This window comes from Hevea brasiliensis, chromosome 18, assembly GCF_030052815.1.
Source record: "Hevea brasiliensis isolate MT/VB/25A 57/8 chromosome 18, ASM3005281v1, whole genome shotgun sequence".
NCBI classification, from domain to species: Eukaryota; Viridiplantae; Streptophyta; class Magnoliopsida; order Malpighiales; family Euphorbiaceae; genus Hevea; species Hevea brasiliensis.
The window spans coordinates 50,184,677-50,201,222 of record NC_079510.1 but is presented as its reverse complement, the minus strand read 5'-3'; the positions used below and the strand labels follow the sequence as shown (position 1 = coordinate 50,201,222).

General features: G+C 32.8%; 2 protein-coding genes, 1 long non-coding RNA gene and 1 pseudogene across 3 annotated transcripts; all 4 read right to left on the bottom strand.

Moving 5' to 3' along the window:
* Positions 1–1,480: 1,480 nt before the first annotated feature.
* On the bottom strand, positions 1,481–2,510 carry LOC131175933 (uncharacterized). The gene is made up of 2 exons (XR_009146014.1): positions 2,183–2,510; positions 1,481–2,062 (listed from the first exon to the last, which is right to left on the bottom strand). It is a non-coding gene; the product is annotated as an uncharacterized LOC131175933 (long non-coding RNA).
* An 814-nt stretch (positions 2,511–3,324) lies between these two features.
* Positions 3,325–4,812, bottom strand: LOC110666728 (uncharacterized). The gene has a single exon (XM_021827324.2). It carries the CDS (start codon positions 4,533–4,535, stop codon positions 3,765–3,767), a length of 771 nt encoding a protein of 256 aa, XP_021683016.2. The 5' UTR covers positions 4,536–4,812; the 3' UTR covers positions 3,325–3,764.
* A 2,612-nt stretch (positions 4,813–7,424) lies between these two features.
* On the bottom strand, positions 7,425–11,599 carry LOC110666729 (uncharacterized). The gene is made up of 14 exons (XM_021827325.2): positions 11,266–11,599; positions 11,114–11,176; positions 10,950–11,005; positions 10,766–10,846; positions 10,580–10,653; positions 10,259–10,341; positions 9,822–9,928; positions 9,589–9,731; positions 9,463–9,510; positions 8,807–8,859; positions 8,504–8,588; positions 8,300–8,366; positions 8,096–8,206; positions 7,425–7,774 (listed from the first exon to the last, which is right to left on the bottom strand). The coding sequence occupies exons 1-14, from the start codon at positions 11,454–11,456 to the stop codon at positions 7,653–7,655; spliced, it is 1,284 nt and encodes a 427-aa protein (XP_021683017.2). The 5' UTR covers positions 11,457–11,599; the 3' UTR covers positions 7,425–7,652.
* Positions 11,600–12,318: 719 nt separating this feature from the next.
* Positions 12,319–13,852, bottom strand: LOC110666740 (bifunctional riboflavin kinase/FMN phosphatase-like; annotated as a pseudogene).
* Between the last annotated feature and the right edge of the window lie 2,694 nt (positions 13,853–16,546).

The window sequence follows — 16,546 nt, the reverse complement described above, 5'->3', positions numbered from 1 at the left end:
ATTCTGTGGCCCCCGGCTTTTTCTATTATTCAGCAAAGGTTTGGACTGGACCGGACCGGACACAAATCCGGTTAAATTCCTGGGAACCGTTGATCGACGGCACCCAACCTAGTGATGAAGATCAACGGTAAGTGATTTTGTTATTTTTTCGGTGGCAGCCTAAGTTTTTTTCAAACGCACCTTTTTTTAATCAACTTCTTTAAGTACAAAAAATGATATAAATGTTACACTGATTGTTGATTAACTTAATCCATACTTTATAAATTTCACAATAATTTTTTATTAATTTCATATTTTGTGCTTTGGGCGTGAATTATTTATTATAAATATTTTTATTTTTTTATAAAAAAAGAAGTTCATTAAATTAATTATTAATTTTTTGATTAAAAAAGGGTGAGGTGACATCAGATGATTTGACCAAAAGCAAAAGTCGAAGATGCCATAAAATTGGAATTTGGAAATGAGTTTCGTAAAATTAGATTTGCATGAATGTTCTAATTAATAAGAGGAGGCGTGCCGCGTGCAGACCATGATTTTCTAGAAGAAACTGCTGCTGGCCTGGGCTGTGTTTATTTATTTATTTATTCCAGTCTAATATGTGCTCCGGCCAGGCTGGATTAGCATTTCGCTATCACCAAACACAACCCAAAAAAATTTCAAACGACTTATCAAATTTGATCAAGCAATTGTAATTGGAATGCTAAGGATCTTCGCTTTCCACGCAACCTAAAGTCAAATTATTATCATTTTGGTGTAATTTTTTTTAATGTTTTAGAGTTTAAATTGTTTTTTGAGCCATCTATTCTCTTAAACAATTGACCAGTTGATTAAATGTTACATCATTAGGGAGAGAAAAAAAAAAAAACCTTATGTGGTATATTATTTTCATATACACTATGAATATTTTATGATTTTTCTTATTTTATTTTGTATAATTATAGTTTATAAAAATATCAATGCAGTGTAAGGTGGAGAGATTTTTTTCATTAAAAAGGATTCAAAATTAAAATTTTATAATTTTATGAACAATGTTAACTATTAATCCAAAATTTATCGATAAAATGGAGTTATTTTAATTAAGCATTACAATTTAATTAAAATTTAAAAGTGAATCATCAAAGAAAATTTTTGTTTGGATGAAAATGGTGGAATTTAAATTTAATTTTTTTTTAATACTCAATTGTTAACCTTTAATTTTATATATTATAAGATAAATATTCAATTATTAATAATTAAATTTTAAACTTGATTAATATAAACGAGTAATTTTAATAATCTTACAACGGGCTCAATGAAATAAATGGAGGATCTTTAAATATAAACAAATAGAGGATAGTGTTGGCCCATGGACATCGTCATTAATGACCATATAATTGTTCGGGGAGACACGACCTATTGATTACCGAAAGATTAGCAAGTTGTTAGGGAATTTGATGTCAGCGCTCTAATTCAGATCCATGGAGCATTTTGGGAAGTAGAGTTGTTGTTTCTTCCTTTAAAGATAAAGTTAATCCATTACTAGAAAAGGGCTTTAAAGCCCAATAAATCACAGCTCAGAACTAAAAGTTGGCTTACAAGAGCTGCTCTATCTTTACAAACCACTTATAATTACAACAACCCAATTCAATACAACCAGATCTGTATATCCGGGAACCCAACCCTTTGGAGGCATGTTCAACGCTGTCAAGTAGGGGAGGCAACTCTGAATCCGGGACCAAAGCTGAAGAAAACGCCAAAGGAATGAGCTAGGAAAGGTTCCTTCAGAAAGCAAAGAGAAAATTAGTGAGGTGGAACTGGAACCCCTACCCGCAAGAGTGAAATAACTTCAACCGAGATAGAGCCTAGGGTTCAGCAGTTCCAACAGGTGATAGGTAGATCTCTGATAGCCTCTCATTCTCTTATAGCTATTTGAGGGACTGGATATTTAAAGGTTATACCAGTAACATCCCCGGAGATACCATACCCATATGTGCCTAGAGAACAAACATGTACATCCACAATTGCCTTCTTCACTATTGGGTTAGACAACGGGGCACCCAAGACACAAAAGAAGGCTTAGAACCTGCATGCAATCACACAAATAGTAGATCAATTAGTGACCCTCCCAATACGTGCCTGCTTTACATAAAAACATAACTTATTTATGCACACTTCTGCTGAAGGTTGGGATGGCAAAACTCACTTTTCTGAGGGAAAAATTAGCTGGTTATTTTCTGCCTGAAAGAAATAGGGAAAAACCTCGATTGGCAAAGAAAAGTGATTTGGCACCGCTGGAAACAAGAAGGTGGGACAAAAGAAAACCTCTCACTAGAAAAACTAGAAAGAGGGAAAAGATCAGGTTTAAGAAGTATATTTCTTAAGTAAGAGACTCAACTGCCATTATTATCTAAGAGAAATGCATTAACTTTGTAATTTTCTTTCAGAGAGAAAATGTAGCAGCAGTAAGTTTATAGTTTCAAAAGCAAAAGTTAAATGCTAATGTAAACATGAACAGTTGACTCTAGTAATAAATTTCGATATAATTGAATTTTTTAAATGGATTCTAATTAAATTTTCAATTTTAAAAATGATCTTTATATATTTTAAGTTATTATTCAATAGTCCAAGTGCAACTTTTGAATTATGATTCGACAATCAAAATCCTTTTGTTATAGTAACTTAATGAGTAGTAATTTGAATCAGTTTGCAATTTGGAATATCTATATCCAAATCAAAATCCTTTCATCCAAAGGTTGCTAGTCATATATTCCAGCCAAAACAAAAACAAAAGCACACCAGAGTTGCTTCGAGAGCAAGGACAAATTAAAGACTATTAGCTAAATTGTACAGGAGGAACTCATAGTTAGGTATGAGAAAGTCTCTTTCATCATTATTGATTAAGTCATTGTTAACAGTTAATAAGATGGAAAATTGTTTAAAGTGACCATTTGGTGAAGACTTTGTTGCCATCTGATCAGTCTTCAAAGCTGATAAGACTCAGATTTTGATTATTCTTTCCCACCCACAATTTCCTTCCATTCAACGTAGGCATGCGTTGCTTAATGAAATGATGTTGGCAGGTCACCCAATTACGAGCAAGAAGCATAACTTTTGGCAATGTTACAACAACTGAATTCGGACATTTTATTGCATTGTCTTGTACGCTGTAATATGTTTTGGCATTATATAAAATCTAAGTTATGGCCTCATTGATAGTACCATCCCTTGGAGGTCTCTTAGTTCTCTAAAATGCAAATCAACTGATAGTAATACTCTTGTCCATTTTTTGCATTTGGATGTCTTTTATGTGAGTCATCTTCTTAGCACGAATTTATAAGCGCAAACTTTTAAGTTAGGTAGCTTACTCTTTTCATTAACAGTAAGAAGATGTACAAAATCTTTTATCAAGAAAAACAAGATATACATCTTAACAGTGAACTGATTTTTGAAGGATCTTCTTGAACACAAGGATCCACGAACTCTGATGTTTATCTCTTCTCCAAGTGCAAAAGATTTTCAAAGTATGACTAGTAGAGTCAAGCTTAAAAAAAAAAAACGCCAAACTCTAAATAGACCACTATATGTAATAAAGTAATAAGTGACAACTGAACTTAAAAGCTAGAGTCCAGTCGAGGGAGAGTATTGGAGTCCTGCATTGAAACAGATATTCGCTTGCTAATTACCTTAACTGATCTACGTTAACCATACTTAACTCATCAAACGGCTCCTTTTCCTCGCTTAATTGCAATTCACCGGTAAGCGCATCGTTTTTGGGCGGAGATAAATCATAGATCAATCTCTATTAAATTATCTTCTTCAACCTCAAAACCCAAACCCGGTTGCTTCTTGTCATTGCTATCGAGAGCTATCTCTATCAACAAGCCCGCTTTATCTTCCTCTTCCCATCTAAAGCAAACGCTCTCCGGGGAATCCCATTCTCCGTTCACCCAAAAACCGCCATCAGAGGAGGTATCCGAGTCCGTTTCTGGATAGTACATTGACAAAGATGGGTACCTCTCCAAAGCTGCAGTCCTGGTAGGATCAGAATCCTCATGCTTCTCATTGTCATTCTCTTCATCTTCTTCACCTTCGTAAGCTTCGTATATGACCTCTAATGGTGCCCTCATGTCCCATTCAACAAATGACACCTCAAAATCCGGTTTTGGATTCGAGTCAATGCCTGTTTCACCTTGGAATGCAACCCATTTGTCTTCTTTGGCCAAAAAACTAGACTTTTCTGCTTCATCTAAATCTCCGTCCCTGTTGTTTTCTTTGCTCTCATTTTCATCTGGCTTTTTATTATGTAGTCTCTGAATGGCGCCGAGGCGAAGGAGAAAGAGCAAGAGAAGGGCACTGAGGATCAAAACTGTGGAGAGAGAGATTTTGAGAGCGTGAGGGAAGTAGATGAGAATTAGAGCGTAGAGAGTGATAATGCAAGAAAAGAGAGGATTAGAGGAGAGATGGAAAATAGTTTCAGAGGAAATTGCACTCATGATCTCGATGCGAATCAAAGCTGAAACGGAGTTGAATTCCCATGGGATTTCATTTCCTTCCATAAAGAAAATAAACAAGAATTTAATGAGTCTGGAACTAGAGGAAAGATTTATTTAACTAGAAATTCAAAACCCATTAAAGGACAAGGGATTTATAGCACCATGCGAGAGATTACAAGAAAACTAATTAGAAAGAGGGTAGAGAAATTGATTTGTGGTGTTTACAGAACTTTTTCCAGGGTTGCGTGAGAGAGAGGCATGGATGGAATATAAAAAAGAGAAAGGCGGATGATGTGGGTATCGTCTGTTTTCTGTGCAATTACCGAGATGGCCCTTTTCTAGCTTTATTACGATAAAATTCACCAAATCTCACCATTAAAAGCCTACAATAGAAAGGTTAATGTTCTGTATTCATGCACTTAATTACTTTGTAAAGCCTCCCAGACCAGAGTCGTGTAAATGGACCTGTTTTAGTCTTGATTCAAGGTTTTAAACTACACAATTTTCGGTAGAATCCAACTCACTTTCCTGTTTGATTATGATCATTGGATTTGATTTAACTAATCAATCAATTAAAGTGTTCTTCAAAAACTGGACTCCAAAAGGTTCAATTTTAGATTTGCTTGATTGAGTGCCAATATGGCTTATCAATGGTAAGAATTAGCCCCAAACAAGTAACTTCCATGGATATTTGGGGCAATGTCAATAGAGTACTTTCAATGTGGGTAACCACATTGCAATCATCTTTAGTTGAATTATTTTTCTTTTCCTTTTCTTTTTCATTCCGTTCACTTTGCAACCAAATCCTTTTCTTGGTTATCTTTCTTTCTTTCATCGGCTTATAGGTATCAATCTCCTTTTATGTGAGATGGCAGTTGTCTTGTGGTGTTGGGGACATATTGACAAAAGGTAGGGGACTTGTCAAATTTGAGACTTTCTCTCTCCCATGCTTTCCATGAATTGTCTAGATTTTTCTGATGGATTGTTCCTGGTGATTTTGTTATCAATGTCAAAGTTTTTCAGGCTTAAACAAGTGGCTACTGCAAATAAAGAATGCCAAAGAAAAGAAGTTCAAATAAAAAATTCAATCTAGTATTCATACCAATGATCAAAGATTGCCCAACCTTGCTAGTATTCAATTCTTGGATAATCCTAAATGGGAATCATAGATTTAATTTCCTCTAGGGCTTAACTTGAAAATCATCAACAGATGAATTGCAATCATATGGAGTGAACATTAAACCTCATTAAAGGAGGCTGCCCCTTTTATGATATACAAGCAAGACATCGCTGAAACAAGTACAGGTGCCATATAAACCGTTTTCGTTGAGGGAATCCGTTCATCACTTTACTTTTGATGTACTGGGTTTATAATTATTTGAACAATCAACAATTTAATTAGGTTGATTAGAATCATAGTGGACAAAATCACATGCAAGGAATAGTTGCTAAAGCAAGCAATGCATATGGGTATAGTGCATGATCCTATTGGCTGGGGGGTTAAGGCAGGGAAGGAAGAAGTAGGGAATTAAAGTAGAAGGCAGGTGAAGTTAAAGAGTGTTGTCACATTATTTGGACCCTCTTGAAAGGGAATAAAATGAGATGCAAGAGATGTGTATTAGGTAATTAAGTAATTAAAATTTTCTTTATTTAGTTAAGTATTAGATTAGATTGTACTTAATCATGCCCCCTCTAGTGTAGGAAAGGTAAGTTACCAAACCAGGTGGATGGTCCAATGCAACTAAATGAGCACAATGAATAAAGCATAGCTGACGCAGTAGCTAATTGTCAATGGACCAACAGGCTTGCATTGATGTCTTCTCGCAACCTATTTTTTACTTACCATGCACGAGCTTTGCACAAAAGGTTAGGTGCCCTGATAAAAAGCAATTGGTTGATCATTGAAAAGTTAAATGCATTAATGGAAAAAGAGTAAGAGAAAATGCAAAAGTTTTTAGGTTCTTTGATTCTTATGGTTTGGTCTGCTACTGAAAGGAATAGATTATTAGAATCCTTCCCTGCCTTTCTCTACCATTATAAGATGGTGGTTTGGGTCGACCACTAAATGTAAGCTTGACTTTTTCAGAAAATAATGCAGAGGAATGATTGGAGGAGAGAGAACAATGAATTTTAGGCACAAGGTCCCCCCCAAGCTTTCATTTGTGTATGGGTTAAAGCAGAATATCTCATCTTGATAAGGTAAACGAGGAATTTTGGATATAATATGAAATCCAAATGCCTTTTCCATTATTAGAAGATCATTCTTTCTTTCTTTTTTTGAAAAGAATTTATGTAGTTATTTTAGTTTAGCAGAATACTTTAGACCAAAGGTTGTAAACCTTCTCGTTAACTATTTTCTCAATGCTATTGTTTCACTGGATTATTATTATTATTATTATTATTATTATTATTATTATTATAATACAGGAAGTCTCCTAATGAAACGAGCAGACATATGAGCTGCTAGTTGGTGGGAAACCGCGCTATAAAGAGTGAATGGTTGGTGGTTATTACCTATTAGCTGTGGCAGACAATAAATCTAGATTGTCAATTCAACGTTCTAACACAAGAAAACATATGTTCTTCAAAAGAGGGGAAAAAAAAAAGTATAAAAATAGCACCTGTAATTACAAGCAGGGAAGAGGGAGGGAGGGGAGTATTTATGGTGGGGTTCAAATCACGAAATGGTGATAAGGAATATGCAAACTTTAGAGAGGCTCATCACATGGTATAGAGATCAAGCGTACAATACATGGGACCTATACACCTTTTCTTTCAGCAGCCCTTGATGACTTCTCAAATTTGGTCATCCTCTTGTACCAAAATTATTTGGTTCTTTCAAATACTTGCAGCCAACTGAGACTTGGATGCTGGATCTCAACCACAGCTGTTCAAGGGATCAACTTTATTTGGATGCTGCACATTGATATGTGATTTAAGGAAGACTCACTATGATCAATGGTTGAAGTGCATTTACTGTACTACAACTATTGCTGCAGATAATTATTCAGTCAATTGGGTTGTATGGTCAAGGTTTAACAAAATCAGACATCAATTCGTCTATATCTACTCACAGAATACACAATAACAAGGTAAATGACGTTTCTCTTGCCAGTTACATCATAAGATTATGTAAGGTGTCACCACTTAGGCTGAAGGACATTGCAGAGGGGCTCAAGGTTATTGTTGGTGATGGAAATCATTTTCTGATTGACTGGTAAAATTACCACCACTGATGTCACCTCCATTCTCCATTGCTGAAGCACAGGAAAAACTCCACACAGAAGCACAGTTTTCATCACCTATATAAAACAGAAACAAAACATTGGTTATTAAAATGTAACATCAATCTACCATAAATAATTCACTTAATGGATTCAAACTTGGAAAACTCCTGCTAACCTGATCAACCACAATTTAAACTAATCATTTGATCATTGAAACCAGTAAGTTGGGCTTCAAATAGAACCAAAACCCATTTGATTATTCTTTTTCATGTTTTAGGACTCCAGTTAAATATCTCGTGCAAGCATATACAAGATGGCATGAGAGGGAAACACATTGAAAACGGCAAAAGGTATGCCCAGATGAATAGTACAAAGCACTTGGGTTAATTGAAGTACCATTCAAAAGCAAATTCTCGTTGCCCTCATCAGGAACTTGAAATCTACGATGACCAGATGAAGAGGCAGCCATAGGCAGGAATGGATGGAAAGAGAAACTGTTAACTGTATCTGTATGGTATAACAATCAAAAGTGATCAGAAAAAGGATAGACAAAGCATAACTGCAAAAGCCACAGTATGAAAGGATATGGCTCATAACTACCTGCTGCAGCCTGAAAGCCAGATATCCACCGCCCAGTTTGTAGATCATATATATGTACCAAACCATCCTGAATGCAAAATAAAAAAAAAAAAAAAAAAAAAAAGGGCAAACAATCAATTGGAGATCAAACAAATGAGTATGGATATGGCTGTAGCCTTTTACTTCACCATAGATAGAAAGACTGATAAAAGCACAAATGGATACCTGACCACCTGTGCCAAGATGTCGGCCAAAAGGCTCAATATCAAACAAAATCCGTTGGTTGGTTTGTTCTGAGGATCTGTATAACCTAATAATACAAAGCACATAGGAAATACAGTTACACAGATGCTGTCACAGTTATCACATGTATCATTGGACTTGCATCAGAATTACTACGCACAGCTTGAGCAAAACCAAAATCTCAAGTACAAAAGTATGCACCTATATATTCCCTATTTCTTTTACAAGCTTCACAAATATTTAATTATTCATGAGAAAAAAAATGATCAATGATAAATTACTTACTTGTACACAACTTCAACAGTTTTCCGCATATCCCAGCACAGTATATATGGATCCTGTAAGAAATTTAAACAGCATGTTGTCAATTGCACATATGATATGAATTAAATTTGTAAATAAAATTAAGTATACATGTGTGTGAATGTGCACTATGTTTTTCTGGGTTAAACATCAAGTTATAGATTATAAGGCACCAAACTTGAAAACTGCCTAGTTCATAAGAAGCACTTACACCATTGTGATAATGAATTGAAAACAAAAACAGCAGCTTTGCTGCATCTGATATGGATAAGACCAGAAGCAGTAATACTAGAGTACAGAGAAGATGGAAGGAATGAGTATACTTTTACAGTCAATGACTGTCATCACCACAAAATTTAACATAATAAAACAAGTATGAACCCTTGCAAACTTGGAGTAGGTGGGAATTTTATTCTATAATTCTTCATGTAGCTTACCCTAAAAAATTAAAAGAAAAAAAAAAAAAAAAAACACATGTTAAAAAAAATTGTTTACCAGAATCACTAAAAGAAATAAAAAATTCACGGCTATAGGCATCCATTATCCAATATCCAGGCTACACAGTCAATATGATAAAAACATACTTACATGAAGTAAAGATAATAAAGTAGGAACATGTGCAATGCTACATATTTTACCTTCCGTGCTCCAGTATAAAGATAGTTTCCATCTTTTGAGAATTGGACCTAAGAGGGAAAAAAATTTTGCCTTTATTCATTTGTACAATAATCAAAATCAAAATGAAACAATTGATTCTCACTTACATGTGTAATCCCACCTTCTTGACCATGCAAAACATACAAGAGTTCCATATTGTCCTCCCTGAAGATTGCAGCAGTTTGGCTGTAAGAACCAGTAGCTAGCATTCCACTATGAGTTGGACAAAAGGCAATGGTAGATATTATACCTGTAGAATCCAAACAATTGAGAATGGTGTGTTTATCACTTTTATTAATTATCCAATAATTCATTCAGGTAGCCAAACTAAGGAATAAACCTGTTTGCCCCTCTTTATTTCCTTGGAGTGTTGAGTACTGCTCAAATTCTCGGCCAGGCCGATGTACATCAAATACTCTTATGGATTTGTTGTATCCAGCAAACATCCTAACAGACAAAGCAAGTATTGAGGAAATATTAAATGTTGTTGGATTCTAAACTGACTTCGAGAAAACTAAACAAATGAGCCAATGCCAACAATAAACAGCACTGTACTGATGGTGCACAGTACTTTGATTCATTTTTAAAATTTGCAAACAGACTCCAGGACATATTTTGCTATGCATACAACATTATATATCAATATAAGACTCAATGCCCAACAAGGCCTAAAGACAAAATTTGCTCTCAAACACACATGCATGACATGTGAAAGATAGAAAGCATAATCAGGAAAAACAGGCGAAGTATAAACCTCCCAAAGGATCATATTCTTACTTGGTCCCAGCAGAATTAAATGCAATTGAAAAGGCAGCAGTAATTTCATCCACAGCATCATAAGCACGGTATGTGCAACGCAACTGCAATAATCAGCATCCATGATCAAATATAAGAAAAGCATAAACCAAAAATGGACTAAAATAGCTGTTTTCTTCATTTATACAAAAGCCAGTCAAAGTATACCCAGCATAAGCAAACAAAATATCCTGACCTCTGTTTTCATACAATTACCATGTTCAATTTAGAGTATAAAGAACCATTCATTTCATCTGATGGTGGAAACAGAAACCACAATACAAAAAATAATGAAAGGAATACCACGCCAGAACAAGCATCCCAAAGGTGAATTGGATGGTCACGAGTAGTGCTAGCAAACACACAACTAACAGGGTCTGAAAAGCCAAGCAATTTTCAAGTCAAAATATACATCTAACAACATCACCAACCATTGTAAGCAAATGCAATGAACCAAAAATTCAAGAAGATAAAATTCAATGAAAGCACCTGAAGCTGTCATATATGGGTACCAACAAAAGTCATAAACAGATTCCCCTTCTGTCACAACGAGGCTTGCCTCATAGGAATCTGACACCCAAAATATTAAAACCGTAAACATATGGGGAAAAAAAACAGTCATTTGCTATCGCCCAAATAAATTTCTTTCATAATGTACAAAACATGAACTTACCTCCATCAGAATCTAAAGAACAAGCACTAGAATCACTGCTGCCACCATTATCTGGTCTAATCATAAGTACTAAGTTATTGCATTATCTATAAAAGAATTAGAGAAAAATCTCTAATACCCATTTTTGTATTCCGCATTATACTCTGCATAGCTTAAAAACTTACAATGAGAAGACACGCAAGGTATTGTCCTCCGAACTCGTTAAAAAACACGAACCGTCGGGAGACCTTGGAAAAATTTAAAAAAAAAAATAATTAAAATTGGAAGACGAGCAAAGAGATGAGAAATAGACCCTCTAAATGCAAAGGTATGATACCATTTAACGCCTTTGAGGAAATTTTTAGGGTTTGGACCATTCCTGAACTGCTTATAGAAATGGTGAGTTCTCCGTGGAGGCAAATCAAACCTAATTGCAGGCCACAAGTAGTCTTGTTCAGTGGGTTGAGTGGTTCCTGCAGCTACTTCCATGGCTGAGTCCTGCTGCAGCTGCTCCTGTACTTCTCCCATTGGGGTTCCGTCTCGAGACTATCTCGGACCAAGGAGTAGCTTTTGGCTTGAACCGAAGGGTTTTTGAGGGGTTTCTGCTCCTGAGATTTTGCAATTTTGCATTTTTGGAAACCACGATAATAGCGTGCACTCCAAAAATTAAAAAGAGGACATTCAGCGCAGTGCCTTTTACCGTCGCTTGCTTCGTGCAAATTATAATTATTTTATTAAAAAAAATAATAATTTCATAAAAATTTAAAATTTATTTTATAAAATTTTTATAGAATAATTATTTTTTTATAAAATAATTAATTATAAAAATTTCATTAATTTAAAAAAAATAAAATTTATTCATATAAAAAAATATATAACATTTTTTAAAAATTTAATAAATAATATTTAATAAACTTAAATTTATTCCTATAAATTTTTAACAAAATTTACTCTCTTAGATTTTTTTAAAAAAAATATTATATGTGCTTTTTTTTATTTAAGAAAATTTTATTTTTTATTAAATTAATAAAATTTTATAATTAATTAATTTATAAAAAAAATTATGTTATAAAAATTTAATAAGATTAACGGTAAATTTATGTAAAATTATTTTATTTTTTATAATAAAGTAATTAAATTTTATATGAAACTAAGAAACCATAAAATTAAAATTTCTCTTAAGTACATATTCACAGATTCTCATAATTATCTTTTTTTTTTTCTCTTTTTATGCTATTGTTATAAATTTGACTATAAAAATATATTTAGTAAGTATTTATTATTTTAATTATAATTACTTTAAATATATATACATCTTAATTAATTTTATATGAGTATAAATATTTAATCTAAAAATTATTAGACTCATTTTTTATATAACATTAAATTTATATCGGATGACTTTTTTTTAACAACATTATTTATGAATGTTGTAGCAATCAAAGTTTTTTTTTTCCCCCAACATTTCTTGAAATTTATGCATCGTTCCCATCACAATGAAGAGGCTTTCAAGTATGGGTCGTCCCTATATTTTGAGTACAATGGAAGGTCAAGGGCTCTCTTTGCGATTCTTCTATCATCGTGAATCTTTTCTTCCAAGCTCTCAAGTGATGAGAAATTCGCCTGTTAACATAAACAGAATTACAAGACAGATGAGAAAGGGAGGGGAAAAGAGCAGAAAATATAATAATCAGCATTGATGATACCTCTGGTCGAATATAGCCAACTATAACAAGACGCAATTCCTCACCATAGAAATCTTCATCAAATTCATAAAGCAGCCATGGTTCCGATAATAATAACCAGAATTAGAAAACAGCAAAAATACATGCACAGGCCACCATTTGGGTTGATTTACACTCACTATAGTCTTTTCTGCATTGTTAAAATATGGGTTCCAACCAATACTCATGAACATTTTATATATACCACGCGTTGATAATCCAGCCCAACCAAAGTAAACGCCAGAGGGATGTTCCGAAAGCAACATTGAATAACCTTGTGTGGATAGATTAGCTAAAACAAATAATGATTTGTTAGAAGATGAGACAGAAAAAGGGAAATGCATCCTATTTTGGTTCAGTTGAGTAGAAGTCTGACAAAAATAAAAAAAAATAGGAAATACGTTCTCATACTCTCAAACTCCATTACAAACTTAAGGTCATATTAGGAGCAGAGTTGAGAGCCACAAGTAAATTGATATTTTTACCAAATGTATAGAAATGATCAATTCTCAATACTAGTGGGGATCCCAAGAACCTTTGAGCCACGACCAAAACCCTTAATTACAGGACCACCAATATGCCAAGGTTCCACTGGCAAGGTACCCTCAATCCCTGCAATCAGAAATCAATTTTCTGATGAAAATTGAGGTGAAAACAAACATGTTATGTGACTGAACAAATGACCAAGGTCTTTGATATTTACAATCTTCAAATGCAGGCAGGGCCCACTTTTCAGGTTGCAAATCAAATAGAGAGTTTATCACTTCATCTGCTGCTGTATAAAGATGGGATTGTTTTGGAATTGATCATACAGCAACCACTTCCATTCCAGCAGCCTTACCACCCATAACACCTGGCCTGACATATCCAAGACCTCCAAATATGTTGAAAAAGAAATCCATGATAGTATATGAACAATTTTATACTTAGCAGTTTTTCGTAAATATTTGTGGACCCAAGAATATATGCTAGTAGGAATTCTAAATCAAGAAAGTTTCACATATATTTCAGGAGAGAAGCATTCTACTGCTGGTATTTTAAAAAATTCAGCTAATTTAAACTGTTTGCAAGGTAAGAAAGCCAATAACAGGATATTAATGGCTGCTAAGAAGAGTTAGAATAAATTTGTCTCAAAATCTGGAATTAAGAATGCATATAAATTTCAACAGACAACAAATTGAATGTCAAATAAAAGTACAAAACTGTCACGACTCAACCTATGGGCCGGACCGACACTAGGACCTGGGCCAACGTAAAGCCCCCGAGGCCCGTAGTAAGCTTAACTATTCATTAACCCAACTCTAAGGCTCATTTGGGCCCAATTTCAAGAATTCAACCGGACAGAGTCCAGCCATTAAATGGACCTTTCAACGGGAAGTTTTTGACTCATCCGACCTATAAACACAATATATATCAATTGGGGAGCTCAGCTCACCCTCCATTAAAATTATAATAATTAATTAATTATATTAAATTTAAAATTTTTTAATAAATAATATTAATAGCACAAAATAGAGATTAAACATGGACTTATGCGTACATTTGTAAAAATAAAACTGAAGAAGTAATTTTATAATATTAATATATGTAATGTATTTTAAATTAGTAAAAATCATTAAATAATTTTAATTTAAAAACATTATACCATTAATTTTTGCATTCAAAGTTTGGCCATTCAGTAATCATTGGTTATAAAATAATGACTATAAGTTACAAATTAATGGCCACCAAATATAATTTATTATTTCATTACAAATCAAAGAATAATTTGAAAGATGATAGAAGAAAGTTTGGTATTTTACAAATGGCACAAAAAACTTACTATTTATAGGAAAAATAAAAAAGAAAAATTCAAAATAAATTTAATTCAATCATTATAATTTTAATTCAAAAATGTTATATCATTAACTTTTGCATTCAAAGTTTGGTCATTCAGCAGTCAAAAATTACAAAATAATGACTATAAGTTACAAATCAAAGGCCATTATATATAATTTATTATTTTATCCTTTTAAACCACATATAACATTATTTATTAAAGAAACATAAAACATTAATATAATAATATTAAAGGAAAAAAAGTAATAATTAATAAATTATATATATAATATCAAAATAACTAAAAACCATAAAATTAATATATGAAAAAAAAAATTTATTTCAATAATTTATTAATTATATTATAAAAATATCAAGAAATAATGAAAAATTAAATATTAATACAAATATAAATAATAAATTTAAATAAAATATTAAAGTAAAAATCAAAGAGTGTAGACCCTTATTTTGTGATTTATTATAAGTATATGCATTGAGGTCATGAAGAACCCGACGATGAAAAAAAAATTATATGATTGTGAGATTAATTAGAGGCATAGAGCTGAATTATTAATTCAGTGACATGATCTTGAAAAAAAAATTATTATAATATATTTTTTTGAAAAATTAATTTAATTAAATTTAAATAATTTTTTTTGTTTAAATTTAATATGGGTAGTTCTTAAATAAACTTAATTAAGTTTAATTGTACTCAATGGGTCTAAGAAAGTCTAATTAGAAATTTTAAAGATAGCCCATTTAATTTTTTTTTTTAAATTAAAATAAAAAAATATCTTTTTTTCTCTCTCTCTCTCCCACACAAACTCTCTCTCCCTCTCTCACCCTCTCTCTCTCTCTCTCTCTCTCTCTCTCACCCACTTGGCCCCATTCTCTTTCTCACTCTCTATTGATGCTTCTTAGTAATATGCTCTAGAGCATATCATTTAGTATGTATCTTGTCCATATTTTATTAATAAAATGTAATTTTATTTTTTCGTTTACATAATGTATTTATGTGTAATAGAAAAAGTCCAGTGATATTTTGTTAGAAATTCTATTTTTAAGTTATTAAGAATATGAATGACAGTATTTCTAGCACAAAGTATCATAAATTAGTTCACAATCGAGGATACTTTACACAGGACATGACTTATCCAGAAAGATTGTAATCATATTTGTTCCCAAGGTATTTATATGAGATATAAATAAGATGAAATTGTGAGTCTTATGCCATATAACAAACATAATAAGCACTTATACATGATAAGTAGGCCGAACCAGTGACGCATATGACAAGCACATGGAGTTTACTCTTATCAATGCATTGTCATATATCATATTAGTGCATATAATCTTTAGACCTGAGATAACACAGTTATCTTGTATATAGGTCATTTGAGTTTGATACTGCTTTTATATTTGTACTGTGTATGGGTATATGGGCATGTGTTGGCTCCTACTATTTATATATGGAGATAAGTGTTGATCAAGATGGAATCTGTTACCCTAAGTAAATAAGAATAAAATCCTATGTTCATTTAATTGTTCTTGATATTTCAAGTTCCTGGCCAGGACAGCCAAATTTAGTCAGAAAAGAGTTTCTGACAAGAAAATCTAATTAATCAATAACTAGAATTAAAAGAGAACATAATATTCATAGTAAATGGGGTTTGACATAAACCATGACTCCAGCTCGAATTAAGATTTTGTAACAGAGAGATTCTAGTGCATGGTAACATGTGATTAAATGTTCATTTAAGTTATTCTTTGTTACTGATTGGGTGGCTATGGCACGCTATGCTAGGTGTCAACCATGGTCTATGAGATGCCTAAAATGATTTAGAGAAATCATTTATTGTAAGAAAGAGTTTTGATGATATTAAGAGTTAATATCATATTTCATTACTAATTAGTGATGAGTCTAGTGAGTCACATGCATATACAAGATAATCACCAAGTAAAATGTAATTTAATTGATTAATTAAAGAGTTTAATTGATTAATTAAATAGGTTTGGTTTGCAATAAGATTGCAAAATCCCTAGCATGACTTGAAACCAAATCTGGGTTATTTGATG